At 39.1% G+C, this 21908-nt stretch overlaps 1 protein-coding gene across 3 annotated transcripts in view; it reads right to left on the bottom strand.

Moving 5' to 3' along the window:
- FAM120A (family with sequence similarity 120 member A) overlaps positions 1–21908 on the bottom strand; it is a 70765-nt gene that overhangs the window by 28447 nt on the left and 20410 nt on the right. For 2 of the 3 annotated variants that reach the window (XM_006271521.4, XM_006271520.4), the window contains exons 4-10: positions 15600–15728; positions 13391–13487; positions 10895–10992; positions 10318–10601; positions 8912–8999; positions 5025–5249; positions 1550–1724 (exon numbers count right to left, since the gene is read on the bottom strand). In XM_006271521.4, coding sequence (XP_006271583.1) covers positions 1550–1724; positions 5025–5249; positions 8912–8999; positions 10318–10601; positions 10895–10992; positions 13391–13487; positions 15600–15728 — 1096 coding nt within the window. Of the gene's footprint in view, positions 1–1549; positions 1725–5024; positions 5250–8911; positions 9000–10317; positions 10602–10890; positions 10993–13390; positions 13488–15599; positions 15729–21908 lie in introns of all 3 variants that reach the window. The other variant, XM_059715514.1, reaches the window with a different exon arrangement.

The raw sequence follows: 21908 nt of genomic DNA, 5'->3' as shown, positions 1-21908 counted from the left end.
TCCAACATAATATACTGAACCTAGTAGATCAGGATTTAAAATGACTCTACCTCAAAATTGCCTAATGCTCTTATCAATACCTTGAGCATTTCGCAATATGGTATATTTTTTTATCTACACTTTGGCTTTCTGACTAGCAGATCTTTGGTGCGGGGACCACAAATTCATATAATTTCTTACTGATATTACAGTAGTGTCAAGGCAGAGCTGCAAACAAGACTTCTCTTGACCATAAGGTTCTTTCCTTAATTACAACTACTTTTAGTATGTGCTGTTACTTCACCTAATACAGTAATAGTTCCAACCACAATTGGGGAACTGGAGTATTACTGTCATAAACTTAGTATGCGCAACTTTATTGCATTAGAATTCCTCACATTTTTTAAAAGATAGAGAAATGACTACATTACTTGAAGAATCTTATATTTTATGCTGGTAGAAGCAAAAAGGCTATGGTTTATAGCTGAGCTAATAAAAACATTGAAAATACTACACTTAAAGTCCATTTCAATTTACCTCCCCAGAGTTGGAACAGAAAGGTAGCACAATTTAAGTGAAGAAAAGGAGGGAACTAAGTGGCTCAAAAACCACTCTATGGAGCAACTTGTTCAACACCAAATACTCTATTTTTCTCTTATATTCTTTAGGTTATAGACAACTGATCAAATTAAAGCAAGTTAACTAAAGGAGGGTATTTACAACAGAACAGCTGGCACATGCTAGCTGTGTGGTGCCCTACAATTAAACTTCGGTAAGCAAAAGCTAAACTAGAGCAATTTAGCTCAACTTCATTTGGGCAAAGTTGCCCCAGCTTAGCTTTCACTTGCTTTTAACAGTTTCATAGCAAATCCCCACCCTCTAAAAGTTAAAAGTGATAGTCTGTCCATACTTGAATTCTACCCCTTGTAGAATTCAATCATTTTTTATTGTGTTTCACATTAAGAAAAACAATCCTCATGCAATGACCCTGGGGTGCCAGGAGCTAGAATTTTTTGGAATGAAATGAATCACTGGCAGCTACAGACACAAAAATGTGAATACTTAATTAATGACAGGACTGACATTCATTTTTCTTGATTTTAATAAAACACAGACCCTGAAGCACATTCACTCAAAAGAAATTTTCATTTACTAATTCTATCCCTGAATCAGTATGCCTGATCAATGTAGTATAATCAAAACTAAATTTTCACAGATTCACATTTGAAAGGTAAAAGAACAGATCTGTCTATTTAATCAGTATTTATCAGACTACAGTTTTTGGATGAGTACAGGAAAAAATACAGGAAATGTGAGAGGGGGATCTCTTACCCTTTAAGTTATAACATAGACTGAACCTAGCACATCAGGATTTAAAATGACACACAACACTCAAAAAAAAGCTGGGAAGTCTAAAATCTACCACTTGTATCTTGCCAAAACATTAAAATGTTGTTATATTTTCATTAATGAAAATCTAATAATTACTCTCACTTTCAGTTATATTAAAATATGTACGTAGGATTATGGATGTCTAAAGAAAATAAAGAATGGATCATATAGTACATACATTCTGGTGGAAGTCTGTTCTTTCTAAAAGCAAGTCTTTCAGTTTTCTTTCTGCTTTCTGCCAAACTAAACAGGACTCCGTAAACATACTGACGAACTGGCCTATAAAGCAGAGCAGCAGGAGGCAGGTCTTTGTTGGCTTCATCTTCTATAGAAACAGCAATTTTGATTTCACCCTTTGCATGGAAGCAAGCAGAATATTGTACATTTTTATTTGGAATGAAAAACATGCATGGCAAGTACCCTTACACAATTATTTAATCAACATTCATGATTATATTTGAAGAACAAATGCTAAGAACTGATACTGAATTTTAGGGGGAATGTTTTCAAAAGCACCCAAGTGATATCAGAGCGTATATTTGATGGAATTTATCATCCTGAATACATTAAGGACTTTTGAATATGTTATTATTATTATCCAAAATCAAAAATAAAGTCATGCACTTCAGTCACTGAGCTGACAGTCTTAAAAATATTATTTGAAAACAGCTGTGAAACAGTAATAATGCACAGAATAATAGTAATAACGTATGGAATTAGCAAAAGTAAGAGTTATGTGTTTTATAAGTAAAGAAACAATAAATAACACAATAAATGTGTTCTTTCCTTGGGAAAACAAAGTAAAAAAAATTGGTAAAAAAAATATTAGCCAGTAATAAGCAAAAGCTCAATATGGGGGTGGGGGAGGGGTTGAGTCAGATCCCCTGATATTTTGAAAGTCAAAACAAATTATTTTGTAACAATTATTTGAACTTAAAATGTGTTATAAGGTATGTCAAAATAGATTTAACACTTAAGTACAAACTATGCAAAAGTAATTTTAAGCATACAACTTCAAACGCTTGCTGTAGAAAACTAAATTTTCATTGCATGTATATGATTATTCTAAAATACAAAGCTGTTTATTTTTTGGTTCATTAAGGAAAGATTTATAGTAATATTCCAACAGTACTTCTTATTGACAAAAATAATTTCTTGTTAGGAAAAGGTAGGATGGTCTTTTTCCACTGAATCCTGGGCTAAGCGCCAAGACCTTCTGACTTCCAAATCCAAATTGGTCCTAACAACAAAGTTCTTGTACTATCACTTAACATATCTAAATCAGTCCATATTTAAGGTGCACAATTTTTCTATTACGAGATGCTTTAATATTAACATATGTTCAGTAACCTGAAAATGGAGTGTGTTATATTGATGCTATTAAAAGTAGAAGAAAGAGTTATTCTGCCCAGTTACAGATATTCCACCATGAATGTCTGGAAAATGCAGTCTGCCATCTAAATCTGCAACATTGTTCAATGATGGCATCTTCATCCTAGCCAGGTATCATCTTTCTTGCAACAGGGTGGCTGGTATTCAAAAATGCCTTTGTGATTTGACAAAGTTGGAGTCCAACTAAAAAAAAAAAGGCTTCCAATCAAGCTGTTCAAGGTTCTGCACAAACATGTTGAACAACAGCTCTGCCCAAACACGTTGAATGAGATGCAGATTTTTAGACAAATAACTTTAGATACCTGTGCGCTGCAGAAGCTAAATATTATACACAGTAACTCCCAGAACCCAACAACAGAAAAAAAAATACTTTTTTCCTTCTCATGAAGGATGGATCCATTCTTCCTTAAAATAAAAATAAGACTTATTTTCATTTCAGTGTCACTGTTATAAAAGCAGGAGAAAGGAGCCATGGTTGAGATAAAGGGCCTTGGCAGATGTTACTTTTTTACTGTTACAAACTTTGTGGCACTAAAAAGCTTAAAGCGCTATGGACAGGCACTCATGCAGACCCCCCCTCAGCTGAAGCATGATAAAAATTGCCAAAATGGCATGCTCTCCAATTAGGCAGCTATTCTTTAGCTCCTGTTCAGGGCTTAACCTCTTGCTTAGGACTAAATCAGCAATGATAACTATAGTCTGGAACACAAAAACAATTTATTAAACAACAAAAGGAAGTTAAAAGATTGAAGTGAATAGATGCCATTCTGCCTAACCTTGGAATCAGAAAGTGTGGAGGGACAGGTTCAAAAAACACCAGACTGTAGAAATGCATATCAGGAACAGCAGAAGAAAATACAAGTGGTTTTGGAACCAAAACAGTGGCAGTAGGGGTTTCTGCCACTCAAAGTCATGAAAGAGCTTATGGCACCCAAGAAGAGGGCAAGGTTTCTTATAGCCTGGAAGGGGATGAATTACTCTCCTTCCACTTCTCTATTTATTTAAGGGAGTAGCAAAGGTATTTTAAAAATTTAACGCTGGAATTAGGAGGGGGAACATGACTTTGCAGCATACAACTGCTCTGTTTGCCACTACGTCACAAACAATAAATAAGTATATTAGTTTGCTGTTTCCACTAAAACGATCATTTAAACTGTCAGACTTCAGTGTTTATCCCACACACAAAAAAAGTCAGTTGACAGCTCTCAAAGTTACTGTTTCAGGCTGTCGGAAGATTCAAACTGGCAACACCATATTAGCTACACGATCCATGTTTTCAAGTTTTGTTTTTTCTCCTTCTGTTCCAAACAAGTGGTCTTCAGGCCTTTAACATGCTGGCTATCAAGCCACCCAGAACTGGGTGTCTTTTGAACTGCCAGCATGTCAACCCCACTGTATTGGTACTTTAAAGGGCACTCAAACTGCTCAGCACCAGCTTTCCAGTGACAGGCTGCTTGGGTGGCCAGGGGAACCCAAGCTTCCCCAACCAGGCAGCCACTGTCCCGGCAGCCCTATCTGCATTACTATTGGGTGGCAACAAGGACAGCACAGCTGCAAGTCTCTCTGATGGCTCATATTGAGAGCACTGGGAGGGATGCAGTTGTGCTCTCCATCCCTCCCTTCCATGAGTGGAGTGAGGGGAAAGGAGAGCTGTTAGACCTGGCTAGATATTAAATTTGTCCCAACACAACAAAGCAGTTGCTTGAACTATCTATCAACTTTTTTATTGTGAATCTATCATTTTCTTTCTTGGGACAAATCTCTTTAATGCCTGGCATGTACCATTTGTTGAAGGAAATCTGCATATATCTGACAACAAACATAACACCTGGGGTGCAGACAGAAGTGCAGCTTCCACCTGAAACTCAGAATGATTTCTGCAAAGTGTTCCGAGTTTGATTACCCCAAACCAAAAAGATCACTGTTGGTCCCAGAAGGGAGGGAAACCTAGCTGGGGGTTGGGAGCCTGCAGTCAGGTTCCCACAGCAATGGCTAGGGCTCTCTGCAAGTGGTCTCTGGTTTCAGAATGGGGGAAGGCAGCAGAGGGACCTATATGCTATGAAATATGGTAATTTTGCAAGCAATGCAGTTTTAACACCATGGGCCAGATAATTATTTTTCTTTTGTTTAAAAAAATACTTTTAGAAATACTAGTGAGGGATCAGCACTCCTGACAAAAGCATATGCCCATCTCCCTTATGAAAATGCCTGGTCGGTGATTCAGAATTGGTATTTCATAGTACATGATTTTAGTACCATACCTTAGTTAGGACATGAAAGATGTAGGGATACATTAACCCCTTTTTATGCCTATGTTCAGCCACTCTTAATACTTCAGGTGCTACAGGAGGTAATGGAGGAGTGGTAATATCCATGTGATTCCTGGTGGGCATCGACAACAGACATGGTATTTGTGGGCTGCCAGCTTGATTCCCTTTGACATCAGCTGCCTGACTTCCTGAAGAAGCAGTAGAGGAACCTTCTGCCTGTAATTAAATGTACAAAAGAAATTTTTTTTTTTACTGAGTGTGCAGAAAAGTACAGAACAGAAGCAGATTTTCTCCCTCTACCCTGTAACAAAGACACTAACCCTTTTTTTTATTTTATATACATATGAAGATACAGAATTAATTGCTCAAAGGTAGCTGAACAAGCTGCACACACAAAACTATTTGTAAGTGATAACTGTGATGATAAACATAAAGGAATATCAAGAATGGAGTCTTGCTGTCCTGCTGGTGGAGAACAAGCAAGAGAGGCAGAGCGAGCCAGCACAGATTGGGAGCTGCAGGGCCAGGCTGGGAACAGGCACCAAGGGCCACGCCTGCACTGGGCAGCTCCCACAGTCTGTTTTATGCCTATCCTGCTCAGGCGAAGCATACACCTACTGCCCCAGCTTCCTAAGTAGTTTTCAGCAGACAGCCCCTGCATCCAACCTGCAGGAAGGAAAAGGGGGTTTGCTTGGGGTCTTGCAGCAAGTGTCTCCATTCTTGATTTGTTTGTGAGAGAGACTGCTGCTCCCATACTGAGAGAGAAAAGCGGCTCTGCTGGTAAGGAAAGGGAATTTCACTCTCTCACAAGTGTGTAGCAAACCTTGGTTCCTGGCCTGTAGTCAGACCATTCCATTATGTGACTGAGGCTGTGACCCAGAAATGTGTTTTTTTTCTGACTTGCCGTGTTCGCATAACTTCTTGACTGTAGTATTGCCTTAAAAGTAGCTTTTCAGCTTTATTTCCATGGTCTTAATTAAAAAAAACCCAAGTCTAAAGCATTTTTTTTTCTTTTAAAGAGAGCTCAAAGGTAAAGGGAATTCAGAAAAAAAAAAGTTTTAAATGACTATTTATAAACTTGTCACTACTTATTTTTATGAAGTTTTTGAAATGGGTTGCCACTGAATTCAGAAAACTTATGGTGGGGTACCTTGAACCTAAATCAGTGGTTCTCAAACTTTTTATCTGAGAACACTTAATGAATGGACAGTTTCACAGTTCTCTGCATTGTACACACTCTTTAAAATGTAAGCTCAAACAAACTGAAGAGATAACAAGGAACAGTACACTGAGAAAGCGCAAGGCAAAAAACAGGTGGGACAAAGCACATTTAGCATTGCTCACTGTAGGCAGATCTGTAAGATCCTTCTAAATATGAAAAGCAGACAAATTCACAAAGAAAAGACATTTTCTTTCAAAAAACAGGCATACTAATCAAAAAGATTATCTACCAACACTTTCAAGCATACCCAGATTTTTAAAGAGTTAGATAAAAGAGGAATGTTTAGAAAAACAGAAAAAAAATGCATGTCCTTTAAGCAAACAGGTGTCAGATATAAAATATTTTCCTAAGTGCACCAGCCACAACTTAATCACATTTATTTATTTTTGTTCAGGTTTCAATTTCAAAGCTATTTATTTTAAGGATTCCTATTCACAGTTCTATGTGCCCTAACAATTTAAGATGCCAACAAGTGCTACAGATGGTTTACAACCGGGATGTAAAACTTCTAAGCAGCCAGGGGCAAAATCCCCATGGGCTGCACCAATAGGGTGCAGACAGCTTCAGGGTGAGCCAGGTCTGGTCCTCCCAGGCCACATTCCACAGGGATGCCTCCCATCCACCCCACCAGGGGTGTCCTCCACCAGTGTATTCCCATCCACCCCAGGCTCACCCTCAGATCCCTCCACCCTGCCATGCTGCACTGCCCCACACCCTGAGGTGGGGGCAAGCAGTGAAAAACAGGAGGGAGAGAGCCCAGAAACTCTGGATGCTATTGAAGTTGAAGTGATAAGGGGAAAAGTGGCCAAGCAGGAAGCTGGGAGCCACAGCTTAGCTCCTCACTGGCCCCTTAGCCACCAGTTAGACAAGCTGGTTTACAAAAGCATTCTTCTGCTACTGACAGGGAAACGAACTAATTACAGAAGAATACTATTCCAAGGCTCTTGTGAAATGCCACATCCAGATCTTTTCATTGTAGCCAGCACAATGGCATCTGAGTGCCTACACTGAGGGACCAATAACACCACCACAATTAAGAATATTTATTTTTAGGATATATTTTTATTACAGTAATATATAAAGGCCCAACTCTTCTGAACAAACATACAGAGAGACAGCTGCTGCCCAAAGAGCTTGCATCTAAATGAATGAGACAAAGAATAAAAGAACATCAAGGTTGGCTCACTTTGCGTTAAGTCAAATGTTAAACTAACTGCTCTCCCCCTAAAATGCATATGACATCACATTCGGAAGTGGAATTCTATTAAAAAACATGGGCAATTCACCAAAAACTTCAGAGACAATGAAGTTTAGAAATTTCCTTTCACCTTTCAAAAAGCCCTTCTAAATTGTTGGTTGCCTTTTTATGAAGGAACCTCACACCTATGAACATCAAACCTCATTTTTCCTGTCACACTAAGCAAATACAACAGACTTCCACTACTGTAGAGGAAGCTGAAAAAGCACACAGACATTTATAAAGAACGTTAACTAAATAAAAAAATCATTTAAAAAAAGTATATGTGCATTACAAACACCTATCCATTTAATTATTTACACATAATTTTTCTAGAAGTAGCATAATCTGCAAACCACCCAGTGTGCATAGTGCAAATGATGCATGCCAGAATCAAACAGCTATTGCATGGGGGGAGTAGATTGCAAGGATAAATATAGATAGGGTCATGAGGTTCTGGCAGTTATCAGGCTGATGCCACAGTCAGAGCTAAAAGTATTTTACTGGGATTTGAGGGATTTTATTTATTTTTGAGGATAAAAACATATCTTCATAGACCCTTTGACTAAGTTTTGTTTAGACTGACTTTTTCTGTGGTTTTCTTTTTCAAAGAACAATTTAAAAGATTCATCTTTTATTTCTGGCATGTATATTCTTAAAATTGGAACTACAAAATTTGAACACTCACTGAAATAGGGTTGAAACTTGGCATATCTGCCATGATGTCATTCAGTTTGACAAGGGGTAGGAACTGAGCTTCAGGTTTCCACATCTCCCCCTCCCCCCCAAACGGCTGCCACAATCCCAGACATTGCAGGCCAGATAAAACTACTTGATGGGCCAAATCTAGTCCACATGTCGTAGTTTGCTGACCCCTGGCCATGAGCGAGTACCTAATACCATATCTTGAAGAAGCCATACTAGAACTGCTCTTAAGAAGGTTACGGGCTTAAAAAGCAGGCTATAAATACTAAGTTTAGGCCAGTCATTGTTTTTTTATTAAAATCCAAAACAAGACATTACTATATAAACTACAACAATATCCAAAGAAGGGCATGGCAAGCTAGGGGTGTAATATATCTTTAGGCTTGCTTCTAGTACATTGTTATATTGAATATTTTTCATTACAATATATTTTGGCATCTTATTGTACATTTTAAGGTTGGATAGGCATCTGGCTGGGGTCATCTGACTCCAGCACTCTTTCTTGCCAAGGTAGGAAATAGATGATTGGTGAGGTCCCTTCTGACCTTAGCATCTATGACATTTACTCTTAAAAACCCCCCACAACACAAGTACTTTTGAAAGTTTAAGGTAAAGTCTCTTTTTTAAAGTAATTCTCAAATTTAACTCATGAGCTAACAGAAAGCCATGAAATAAAACAAAAATATGTGCAGGTTCAAAATACAAAAGAATTACCTTTGTTTGGTCTCCTAGATCTCCACGTGTTTGATTTTCTGACTGGGTTCCTGTTTTCTCCCAGCCTATTTTGTTCCCACTGACATGACTGAATGAATACACAAAGAAAAGGATAGAAGTTAATGTAAAGTACAAGATACAATTCACTAGCATTATTAACAAGTGTCATGTATTTTGTTTTATTAGCAAATGAGCACCCTAATATCAAGAGCCACCATAAATTAGAAATGCCAATATGCAGAAGAGCCTAGAAGGCATTCTAATATTGCTCAGTTTGTTCACTTAAATTATATCAATATTTGGATTATAATTTAAAATATTTCCTGGGATCCTTTTAAAATGATCAAATAATGTTAACATAGAAAAAACTTCAATGATTTTCAATGCCTGTCAATCTACTAAGAAATTTCCCCAGTAAAGAGTTCAGACTTCTAAGTTATTCAAGTATTAAATTACATTTGTCTGGACTCCTATTTTTTTAAATCAGAGCTTGTTATTCTGAAAGAGATTATTGTCAAAGATAAAAATTTCAACAGTAGGTTGCTTTTCCCTCATACTTTTATAAACTTGAAAACTTTCATTGTGAAAATAAGTTATTAAAAAAAAACAAACAAACAATGTGATCCACTTAAGATAAAACAAAATTAGATTATTATCCATAAGCTGGGGGTGGTCACAGATATACATTTATGATTGTATACAAAGTGACAAGGACCTGGCACTTCTTTTTAATTCATTTATTAGTAGACTAAGCAAGGTGACAGGAACGGGCAGTAAAGCACCAGGGCTACTTAGGAGATCAGAATGAAGTAAGCATATCAAAGGTTACATGACCATCTTGCCAAAACAGACATAATGGAGCTTACATTTGAACTACCCCTGCACTCCCAAGCCAGGGCACACTAGTAAAGGCAAAACAAAGAAGCATTCAGTGCTATTCTAGGATGAACCTGGTTCTGTGGATATGAGCCCTCATTTACCAGGTTTGTTAATCGTCTCATAAACAACAGAATTCATTGCAAAATTTGTTTTCCAAAAATTACAGAAGTGCAAAAAAAAATACAAGTGGGATCTCACACTTGCAGCTATTAGAACTAAGGCATTTTGTGCAGAGGCATTTTTTTTAACATATAGTTCAAAACAGGAGATTCTTATAAAATACTGAGTCTGGGATCTTTTCTTCTTAAAGTAAACGGAAAGGGAGTGTGAAAAAAATGTTTCTTTAGCAAGACAGCTGCAGTGCACATAGATATGCTGATAATTACAGCACCCCTCAAAAAAAATCTGAAGTCCTATTTACTGTTAGTGACTTAACCTTTTTTCTGTATTTGGAGAAAACTGACAAAAACCATCCTTATAAATTAACAGAACAAACAACTGTGTAGGACAACTCAAACATTACTTACTTCACTGCACCTCCATTGCCTTCATCATTGTCGGAGGAAGATGATGTAGAAGAGGCAGGAAAGTAGGTTGAATCCACATGATTGGGGCTCCCACTCTGAGCTGGATTTATTGGAGAGGATCGTTCATACAATGGAGTATGTTTTCCTTCATGAGGAATGTTACTGTAGTTGTTCTGCTCAGAAAGACTTTTTCCACCTGTTTCCAAGGTGATGGTTGGCTCAGAGAGACTATATGGGTATGGACCCTGACCTTGGGCACCACCCTGACTGGACATCTGCTGGGCCTAAAATAAAGTGATGTTTTCTTAACCAAAAGTAACAAAAAGGATACTGTTACTGTATGAAGTGTGCTATTTACCTATTTTTTTAATGTACAGAATTAAGTTGTTGGTTTCTAAACTATTTGTAAGAAATGCTTTCCTTGGAGTTTAGAGTCTTTACAGTAACAAGACAAGTTCTGTCAGTCAACGTTGGTTGTGAAAAATAAGTTAAGATTTACATCCTTACCTAAGATTTTTTGTGCATCTAGTAACTTATACATGAAAAGCAAAAAAAAAAAAGAAAAAAATATACTTGCCACAGGTTTTGCTTGTAGTGAGGTCTGTGGAATGTTAAGCATCTGAGAAGGAACATACGGTGGCACTATACCAGGCATTCCAAACTGATTTGGTCTGGCTGTTTTATTAGTAAGGAAGAAGAGAGAAAAATGGGGAAATCATTATATAGAAAATACATGAAATGATGTGAAGATATCTATTATGTCTTATTCTTTTTATTTTACATACTAATCTTCAACATGCTATCCACATACAACTGACATAAAAACATAAGAATTGCCATTGCGTCAAACCATAGGTCCATCTTGGCCAGTATCCTGTGTCCAGTGGCAGAGTTTGTGATCAGTGGCAGTGTCCAGTTTGGGTTTTAAGTAATCTACAGTTAAAAAGGAATTGTATACATAAATCACCCTGGTTTTTGTCCTGGTTTTGCTGTTGTTTCTTGTTTTGTTTTGCCCTTATTATTTATTTGTTCTTTTTCTACTGGTGTGTATTTTCTATCATGTCTTCCACATTCCAACTGTACTATTTCTGTCTTCTACTATACATATACTTCCCTCTCCTGTAGTTTGTTGCCATTTTTCTTTTTTCCAGCTACTGCCTGCTTTTTCTGTCTCTGGGCCCCACTACACATTACATTTATGAAACAATTAATATGAGAGTAGGGACCAATGGGCAGGGAGCTTCTTCACAGAAGTCCTGGACATGGCAGACTGAATGCAAACATGCTCCCATGAAGCATAAAGAAAATTGTGGAAGACTAACAGAATAAGAGGTAAAAGTGAAGTCGAGAGTGGGGAGGCCACTGGCTTGTGGGCTCAGGATCCCCGAAGGAAATAGAAGTTCCCAAGGGTCAGTATTCTTCTGGTGTCAGGAAACTCCTACAAAGCACACTACTAAAATGCAGAAGACATCATCCAGTACACTGACTGACCCACTGAAATAAAAACCGACAACCCTAATAAAATGAAAATGCAATTTTCTGTTTGCTCAATCAATGTCTGTGCTGTGAATCTAGACGCTCCAACAGCATTGATGACCTATGAGAAAGTCAACATAATCCCACAGGTTGGAATTATTTTTAATTTTTTTTTTTTAAATACAATCTCTGCAGTTTCTCTCATATATATCTCATCTCAAGGGAGCGAGTGACCGACCAGCCTAGATTAAGGTTGATTGTGCAACTTTACTTTAGCCCCCTGCAAGTAGCTAGGATATATATATATTTAATTATTATATATCCCATAATGACATACAATTTTGAATTTTATCATACAGCACTGCTAAAAGCTCTCATTTAAGAGTGAGTTCCCCCCCCCCCCCTATGCAGAGGATAGTATATAAGAGAAACTTGTAGGAGAGGGGGCAGAAAAGACTCTACTCAACCTGACATTGTCTCAGGGACTCTCAAAACAGAGTGAGCTAGGGGAGGATCTGTCTCAGGAGTCATTTTCAAAAACCTGTTACTCCTAAAACCTTAGAAGCTAAGGTTAAAAGGATATTCCTTTGCTAAGCATGAACCTTTGCTTTCCTGCCACGTTGACCCAGAAGTGGTTAAATAAAAACCCCAAGTGCTCCCAGCCTACATGGAAGTAGTAGACTGTGGAAGGTCACAGACACTTGCTGCAGGTCTGCTAGCTACACAGCACTGTCATTTGTCTGGAGAAGTAGTGTCAAATGAGATCTGACCCCAGGAACATAATCAAGTGTGTCAGAACTAGAAACTGACCATAGACTTTACCCAGACCTAGCTGGCTTGCACAGACAATCATAAACAATTCTGGCATTTCTTAACTTGTGAACACTGGGCTTTGCAACCTTTAATTTTTTTTTTTTTAAACATAGCTCTTTGCAGGTAGCACACGTGTACTATCAGATGAAAAGAATATATTGCCCAAGTCACTTTAACAGTACGGTAACATTACATACTGCAGCTAAAAATAGCTTTTTTTGGAAACAGTTAAACACCTGTGGTTGTTGATGGCTGAAGTTAAAAGAACAATTCGTAATACCTATATAATTTCTATGTTTTTAAATTTCTCAAGTATACTATGACAATAGAAAAATATATAGAAAAGAAAAGATTTTGGTAGAGTCCAGAAAAAAAGAAGCGATGAGAAACAGAGAATTTACTTTATTAAAAATGAACAGTAGAATTGCCTTCCTACTGAAGATGACCAAATTTCACTTGGTACTGTTTCCATAATTCCCCATGCAGGAATTAAACAAACACTGCTTTAGCTAAACCCAATTAATGCTAATATAATGGAAAGAATCTGGAGAATGAACACCATCTTCTCCACTCACCCCACTTTAACTGAAATGAAATTAAATGAAATGAAGCAAAACAAAACCAAAAATAAGGCTGGGATATGGAAGATAAAAATCTCACTAAATCAGATAATGACTACAAAAAAAGTCTCCCCACTTTGCCATCTTTGATTTAGGATTACTTTTTTTTTTTTTTTTTTTTTTTTTTTTTTTTTTTTTTTTTAAGACTAAACACTTTTACTTACCTAGGTAGTGAGGTGGATGAAATGGCATAGGTTTACTAGTTGCTGAGTAATATGCAACTGCTCTCTTAAACCGAGTAACTTTGTCATCTGTTCTAGACTGAAATAAAAAGCAAAAAGTAAACCCCTTTACTAGCAGGTATATGAATATGACCTGCACACCATGGCACAGACTTTTAATATTACAGATCTATTAAATAATTACTTTGTATAGTATTGTACCATTACAGAAGTTTTTTTGGCCAGGGTAAGAGGGAAGAGTTGGACTGGAGTGTGATAGTAACTCCTAATAGTTAAGAGGTGCACTAATATATGCAGGGTTTCCCAACCGGTGTGCCATGGCACACTGGTGTGCTGTCAGGCACATCCAGGTGTGCCATGGCATTTTGGGCTGTAGCCACAACACCCCAGCCTGCGGCTACTGCAGACACAGACGGACAGGGAGCGTGGCTCCTTCCCAAAATGCCGTCTGGTTGGCCACACACCACCTTCCCACCCCCCGCTTTCTTATTAGGTAAGTGTGCCATGAGGCGAAAAAGGTTGGGAAACGCTGATGTATCAGTCCACATGATATCGGCACTGATAAAAGGAAAATTGACGTTATCAGCAATAGGCTTTCTGTGGCTGATGTGGCCAATCACGTCACTGATAAATGCTGTGTGCATGCATACAGCCACAACATGCATGTGGCCAGGAATGCTGCCCAGCAGCTTGGAGAGCAGCGTCTTATTGGTAAGTCTGAGGGGCAAAGGAGCATGGGGGTGCAGATTGAGGCCACCATGGTGAGGGATGGAGTGAGGCTAGGGCTGGGGCAGGCGCTGCCCAGCTGGGGTGGGGCACAGGACAGAGCTGTGGGTAGCTCCTCCAGAGGGACGGGCTCCTTCTGCCACTGTGCACACCTCCGGGGGAGGCATGTGCCTCCTGGATCTGTGCATGGGGCTAGGGTGAGCTGCCCACTGCAGGCTTGGGGGCACAGCCACCTCTTCCCAGTAGAGGGCTTGGGCCAGGGCTGCACTCAAAGCGGGTGGTGGCAGGGCGGGTGGTGGCAGTGGCACTGGGAGGGGGGCTACAGCAAATTTTGGGGTGGCTGTAGCCCCCCCCCCCATAGACCTGTTGTCACCCGCCCACCCCCAGCACAGCCCCCCTCCTGGGAAGAGACTGGCGCAGCCCCTGGCCCCAAGCCCACAGTGGGCAGCCCGTCCTCCCCCCATGGACGGATCCAGGGGTACATGTCCTCCATACCTCCCCCAGGGTGCATACAGTGGTGGGAGCCACTTCTGCCTCTGAAGAGCAGCCCATGGCTGTCCCACACCCTGCCCACCCTGGCTGTTCAGTGCCTGCCACTGCCCCAGACCCACTCCCTCTTTCACCAAAGGGGCCTTGATCTGCCCCACCCCCTACACCCCTCCCAACCTCCCACATCCCTTCCTCTTAACAGGCTTACCAGCCGGATGCTACTCACCAAGCTGCTGGGCTCCATATCAGCAATTAGATTGGTATTGGCTGATATGGCCGATTAATAATCGGCCACTGGTATCAGCCCAAAAAACCTCTTTATCAGTGCACCCCTACTAACAGTATTGGGAAACACCTGCACTGTATGTAACCAGGTCTGGATCTGGCAATAAGGAGCATAACACTTCAGATGCAGCCCACAGGGATGATTTTGGTAGCTACCTAGTAAGCTAACCATGTTCCTTCAAGAATGTTATGCTGCTCTAAACAGGCTGCTTCCTAAACCTTAATGTAAATGCAGGTTTTCAAGTGGGCAAATTAGAACTGTCAAGTAACAACACAAATCTGTCCCCCCTTGCTAATAGTTCACTAATGGCACAGCAAAGATGCAGCTACCTGGCCTGCGGTTTCTGAAAAATACCGCTTGAAGAAGCACACCGCGCATAATCAGCTTATTGTGTAGCCAGTGCCTAAATTAATTGTGGGGTGTTTTGTGGCTGTAGTGTGCAAGACAGGCCAGTGCAGATGTTCTTTTGGATAAGTATTTGCAGGGGATTAGACTCGAGGACCCAGGACATCCATTCCAGGTCTATGCTCCTATGTTTCCTATTTGTTGTAGGAACTCGTGTTCGCAGGAACTGAATTCATATACCACTGAATAAAAAGATCAATTTTTACTGGCAATTACCAGGAGGTATAAAACATAAGACTTAAAAACAAATCTTTATAAACAACAGGTTATTAGTATTTACTATACCTGTGAATGTTGAAAAACATCTTTAGCTATGGCATCCAAATCAGTGGTATCCTGAATATTGCGGACGTAGTCAGCTACAGCTTTGATCACTACATCACATGGTGGTAAAACTAACTGGTGAGCACGTACCTATGAAAATAAACACACATTAACACCCAGGATATTTCAGTTACATAGTTAAAAAAAATAAAATGGAAATTCCACACTGTGGGGGTAGATCCAGTCTTTGGATTTTTGTATTTTCCTCTCTCTCCTGCAGAATTTTGCTGTTGTTTTTAGTTAAGATTGAATGCCCTTTTTTGTAAAGAAAATATTCCAAATAGTAACTGGTACCCTGCTTAATTTCAGGTCTACAGAGAGACTGAAACCTCATTTCTAAGTAGGTACTGGTTGTCCCATATAGCTCAATTAAATAAAGGCTTCAGCTCATAATGGATATTTTAAATGTCAACCAACTAATTATTTCACTGCTTGCTGTATTAAAGAAACTCACAAGTAAAGGGCTTTATACCATGTAGTTACATTAATTTGGAACAAACAGGTGTCAGTTTGTTAAACCCTAGCTATGTGATTTTTTTGTCCCGTTTGGCCCTCAGTTTAAGAGAGTAAGAGAAACTAAAAGTGAAACTCCATGGGGAGAAGAAAAATATCAATGGGAACAGGAATTTAAAACATAAGGACGGATTGAACAACCTAAGGAAAAAAGAAAGATCTTGGGGGGAGGGGGGAATATTTCTTTCTTTAAGGCAACACTGAAATAGAAACATTATTTGAAGTTTCTCAGTCTTTACTCATGTACTGGACTTTAAACACAGGGGTAAAGTGGGTTTTTGGGGGGGGGGTTTGTTTGCTTGTTTTTGTTTTGTTTTTTTACAGGATCAGGCTCTAATTTATCAACCCTGTGTATTTTGACAACATCTGTTTGCCACTAAGCATTTACCTTTAAGGAAACAAATATCTTATAGTCAAATATTAATCCTTTTAAAAAGCAGCCAGATTTTTACAAACCTAAAAAGGATCCTGTAATTTAATACAGCATGCATCCTGATACAATTCATGCAGCCTAATGTAATACATCGGATCCTAAACAATGGTAAAGACAAGGGTTTTTTTAAAAAGAAAAAAGAAAAGAGGAAAAAAAAAAGATGAGTGGGGATGGGGAGAAGAGGAAAAGAGGTATTTGACTAGCTTTCTCATTCGTAAATATGTATGCCTAGGAACCTGACACTACGTAAACATATTGGGTTAATATTTCATTTAAATCCAAATTCAGCACAAAGTTCCATGCTTAGAATTAAAAACATACTTAAATTTTAAAAAATGTAACCGGTGAAAGGACTTTTGAGCCAACCTGAGCTGTTGTTAGAAGACTATTACAGCAGATGTAATGCATACCAGTTTTTGTATATACTCAAAGAACAAGCTAGATATTACCCTTAAGAAACAGTACTTGAGTACTATTAACTTCAAATGCTTCATTGTAGCATAAGCATAAACACGCTAAAAGGCTGTATAACAGATCTGCTCAAGGGTAAAAGAAAAATAGTTCAGACCTCATACTATACAGGAGTGTCTAACACATTGAGACATTTTGGAATACGAGTGAACCATGACAAGGAAAAAACGTATTAAACAGCATTTGTAGCACACTGATACCATCTACTGGATAAGGAAGGGAAAGCAGTTCAAATACCTAAGAACTAGACACTTAAAAATATAATTTGGTGGCACAACCAAGACAGAAGATAGTCCTTGACAGTCAAAATAAAAACCTCTAAAAGTCTGAACCCCAGCAGAGGCATAATTCAAAAAGCTACATGAATCACCTACAGCTTTCCAACAGGATTCCTCTCTCTTGTGATTCCAAAAATCACAACCCAAACAAGACTTGTGAACCAACCACAATACTTACCTTTTACGGAACCAACTGAGCTAATCCTCTTAAATTGGACATCTTGTTTATTTTATTCTAATAGCTTGAATTCAACTCATCTGTCCCAAATTTCATGGGAAAAGATAGAGGAAATAGTACATTTTACCTAAAGAGTATATACTGAATCACAGAAATTTAGGGCAATGTATAGTTATGGCTGGAGAGGGCAGGTGGTCAAACTCAGACTGTAACCCAGACCCAGGGGTGCATTGGAGGACCTACCTCCAGCAGTGGGGTGAGCAGCAGTGGCATTAATCCCCATGCCAAACCAACTGTCAGCACCACCAGCACCTAGGGTGGTTAATGCGCTGCAGGGAGCCTTATAGTCCACAGCTTGCCTATGGACCAAAAATGTTTGATGCCCCCAGTGTAAGACATAACAGTTGGCATCTATTGTGCACTACCCAACTTTAAACCATATCCATAATTACTGCCTGCCTAGCCTTTTCTTTATACCAATTTCTCTCAAACACAAAATACTAAGCATAAATAGATAAAATTAATATGACCGATCACAAGTTTTGATTACTTTTGTATAGCTGTCTTAAACCTATGTTGCCTAAGGATAATGTATATTTATCACCAGAACATAGCTTTTCCTAAGAGAAGAAAATGCAGTCTTGAGCAAAATGATTTCTGACTAGATTAAAATGTAGACAACAAACACTGTAGACAAACAAACACTGCTAGATTGGTATAAACCACATTTACAGTGAGCGCAGACATGCAATGTACAGCTTTACACCACAATCCAGTGTGAAGTTATGACATAATGGGCATGTCTACACATTGCCTTACAGCGACGTTGTTACTATGCCGTGCCTTAGTACTTCCTTTTGGAAGCATCACATGTATATATGCCCACAGAGCAGTAAAACTTGCACCAGTGTAAGTTACACTGGTACTGATGTAATGTGTCTGCAGTTGCTCAGGGGTGGTAGTTTACTTAGTGTAAACAAGCTTTAAATCTGGTGGCAAGGCACTATAATAAAGCCTAACAGAGCAGTTACCTGGGTTAACTGGTCATGTGACCCTACTGGATCTTGGTATAAATGTGCAGTAATTACTGCACATTTATTTTAGTATTTGTATAATCAAGTCCTAAATAAACACATAGTAACTAGAGTTACTGTGCAGTAGCGCCAATGAACACCTTTTTAGTGACACTACTGCACAGTAGCCCAATAATACTGCACAGTAGCATATTAGCGCAGTTTGTGCTGTGACGTGCTACTGAGCACTGTTATTAAGCTACTGTGCATTAAGTGTCTTGTGTAGATGCACCCACTGCATACAAAATCAACACAAATTACAACCATGTTAACATGCTGTGGTGTTAGATTATGGCCATATTCTAGCCCTTTGTAGTCTCTGAAGTTAATCAAAATTAGGCAGTTACTAATTCACATTGCTGAATTAAGGCCTTAATCTTCTCCTCAAACCTACTTCTTTAAAAAATAGATTTCATACTGGTTGATTTCCCAGGACAGAGGATCTGTTTCAACAATATTTAGGAAAAAGGGTTGCTGATCAGTAAAAAGTAGATCTTTCAGTTGCCTTTAAGTCCAAAATAATGTTCTCTGATAAATTTTGCTTTTTTCAGGGAGCATGTTGGATTCTGAGGAAATGAAAAGAACTGAGGGAATAAAGAAGTTATGCCCCCTTGAGAAGTTCTGTACCTAAAGAATGAATCTGTGAGAGCTCAAAGATACAAAGCTTTCTGGAAGGTACACTTGTGCATCTTTCAAAATATGGATCTATCCTTACAAGCTCACATGCATACCTTTGAAACTTATTTGGATTTACAATTATAACCACAGAATTAACAACTCTGCAAGTCATTCAAACTTCTGTAAATTCCAGTTTTTTCTTACTTTTATGTATTTTTTTTCCTTTTTAAAGAAATAGTCTCTTTCTAGGTACCTCAAGGCAAGAGAGAACTCCCTTAGGTTACTATCCAAGATCTCTGTACACTGACTGTTCAGTGGCGTTTTGTATGCAGAAAGTTTCTAGTCTTGACAGTGAATGCAGATAAATGATCCAAGATTTCAGAAAAACCTAGTGACTGGCCAGCCCTTCAACTATTCTTCACATTTCATGTAAAATTCTTAGATTATTATATTCTTTAGTGATTGTCTTTTCCTTGAAGTAATACTCCACTGTGCTTTTACATCTACTTTAAGAAAGGAAACTCTAAATGACAGTTCAAAACAGGATAACCAGTGCTTAGGTGTATTCACCCTGCTGGTATTTATTGTTGTGCAAATATCAAAGTATGTCAAAACTCTTGACTTTAAATGCGCAATGTACCTTTGATAAATTATGTTCTCCTCTGCCCTGCTGTTATAGAATATTTGACTAAGCAGCTAGCATTGTCTTGGCTTACAGAACATAGGAGCTGTGTATGTCAGAAAATGGTGTAGTTAAATTTTGATTTTTATGTTTCCTTCCTTAATTTCTAACTCTTCGTAAAAATGCAATGCATGCTAACTGGAAATTCTGTACTGCTCAAGACAAAGCCAGGCTGTGCCACACCACAACAGCCTTGTGAGCACTTGGTCCCAAACTAGAAGCAGCGTAGTCATGGTGCAGTACAGTAGGCCCGTGTAAAGCAGCTAGTATTCGCTTCAGATTCGGCTGATTTGGGGGACAGTGATTTGGAATCACTGTCCCGAACTGATTCGGCTGAATCCAATTCGGAGATTCGGCTGCTGCCTAACTGACCGAATCTCCAAATCGAATAGGCCCTATTCCCCACCTGCATTCCCAGCCCTGTCAATGGCTGCCCCGCCTGGCCCCAGTGTCCCGGCACTTTAAATAAATAAATAAATAAACAAATAAATAAAAGGGCCGCACTCACCAGCTCCTGCCAGGCGGGGATCGATCCCCACTGCCCTGCCCCGCATGAGACGGCTCTGCCACAAGCCCCCAGAAGCCCCGACGGCCGGTGCAGCAGTCAGTGAGTGCAGGGGTTTTTTTGTTTTGTTTTGTTTTGAAGCGTCAGGAAGCTACATGGGCAAATGGGCTCGGCTATAGTACTTCTTGTTTAACAGGCAGTGGGGACAAATCTGTCAGGATGCATCTTAGCATAGCACTACACTGTACTATACAGATATACCAGAGATAATCAAACCTACATTTCACAGACTTAAGAGTAAATCAAGCTTCTTGTAATAGTTTCTGGGTATGTCTACAGGAGACATTTACTGCAGAGCGGCCTACACAGCACCACAGTAAACATCTCAGATTTACACATGCAACGGTATGAGGCACGAATAAACCTATTAAGTCTGCAGCACCACACATGTAGACACTAATGTGGCTGACTGAGGCATGACGGTGCTGCAGTGAGGGGGGCTACCTGCCGGCTAGCCCTGCAATAAAGCATCCTCATGCCCTAGACAACCCCTCCACAGCAGTGAGCTGCATCGAGCATCCCTGGGCTAGCAGGCTGACCCCTACAGTCTCCCACCAGTCGAACCAACTCAGAATGCTGCGGTCTTGGCACATGTGCAAACAGCACACCCAGGAGCAAAAAACTCCAAACTCTGGAGCGCACTGAGCTATTTCTCCGTATTAATTGCACGTGAAGACATGCCCTGTCTTTAATAACTACGTTGTATTCCATGTGAGCCTTTAGCTAACAAGTAATACAGCATCCTAAATTCACATTCAGCCTACCCACTCAGTCTCACATACCCACACCTGCTCTGGATTACTAGATAAAATGTTATGCCTATTTAGAAGTTTTCCCACCATGATCTAATTAAGCTATTCCCTCCCCAACAACTCTTTGGATTATAAACTATAATACTTGAGCTATAAGTAGTACATTTTAAACATGGAAACATCAAAATCTTTAATAAATGGCAATAAATGAAAACAACTTAAAGAGGCTTAACACTAAAAAAAAGGTAAAGATACTCAAATAATTTTAAAACAGACTCATATTTTACTCCTTAGAAGACAGCCATTGATTAAAAATCAGTAATTTCTTCTTTTCTGCAAAGGCCTTTCAGGGAAGTGAAAATATGGAAAAGGTTTCCCAAAAGCAAAATAACTGGAAGGAATCTGACCTTATATCTACTGGGTTAGTGTCTGGCATTATCCTGAAATTGCAGGGTTTCCTTTCTAGTTGAAAATTAGATATGTATGCACATTTTATGAAAGCTGATTGGCAGACAAAAGGAAAATGCCCCACTGATGCATTTTGAAATGATAAAATAGAGCCATTTTGTAGAGCTATTTGACAAAAAGTAAGAATTCCCCATGACAAGTCCTGCAGCTGTAAAAAAAAAATTTTTTAAAAAAGCCTTATCAGTTTTTGACAGCCTAAGAGTCATCAAGATACATTTTACCCAAAAAAGGGCACTATA

Source organism: Alligator mississippiensis, chromosome 12 (assembly GCF_030867095.1).
Source record: "Alligator mississippiensis isolate rAllMis1 chromosome 12, rAllMis1, whole genome shotgun sequence".
NCBI lineage: Eukaryota > Metazoa > Chordata > Crocodylia > Alligatoridae > Alligator > Alligator mississippiensis.
This window is presented reverse-complemented; position numbering and strand designations above follow the sequence as displayed.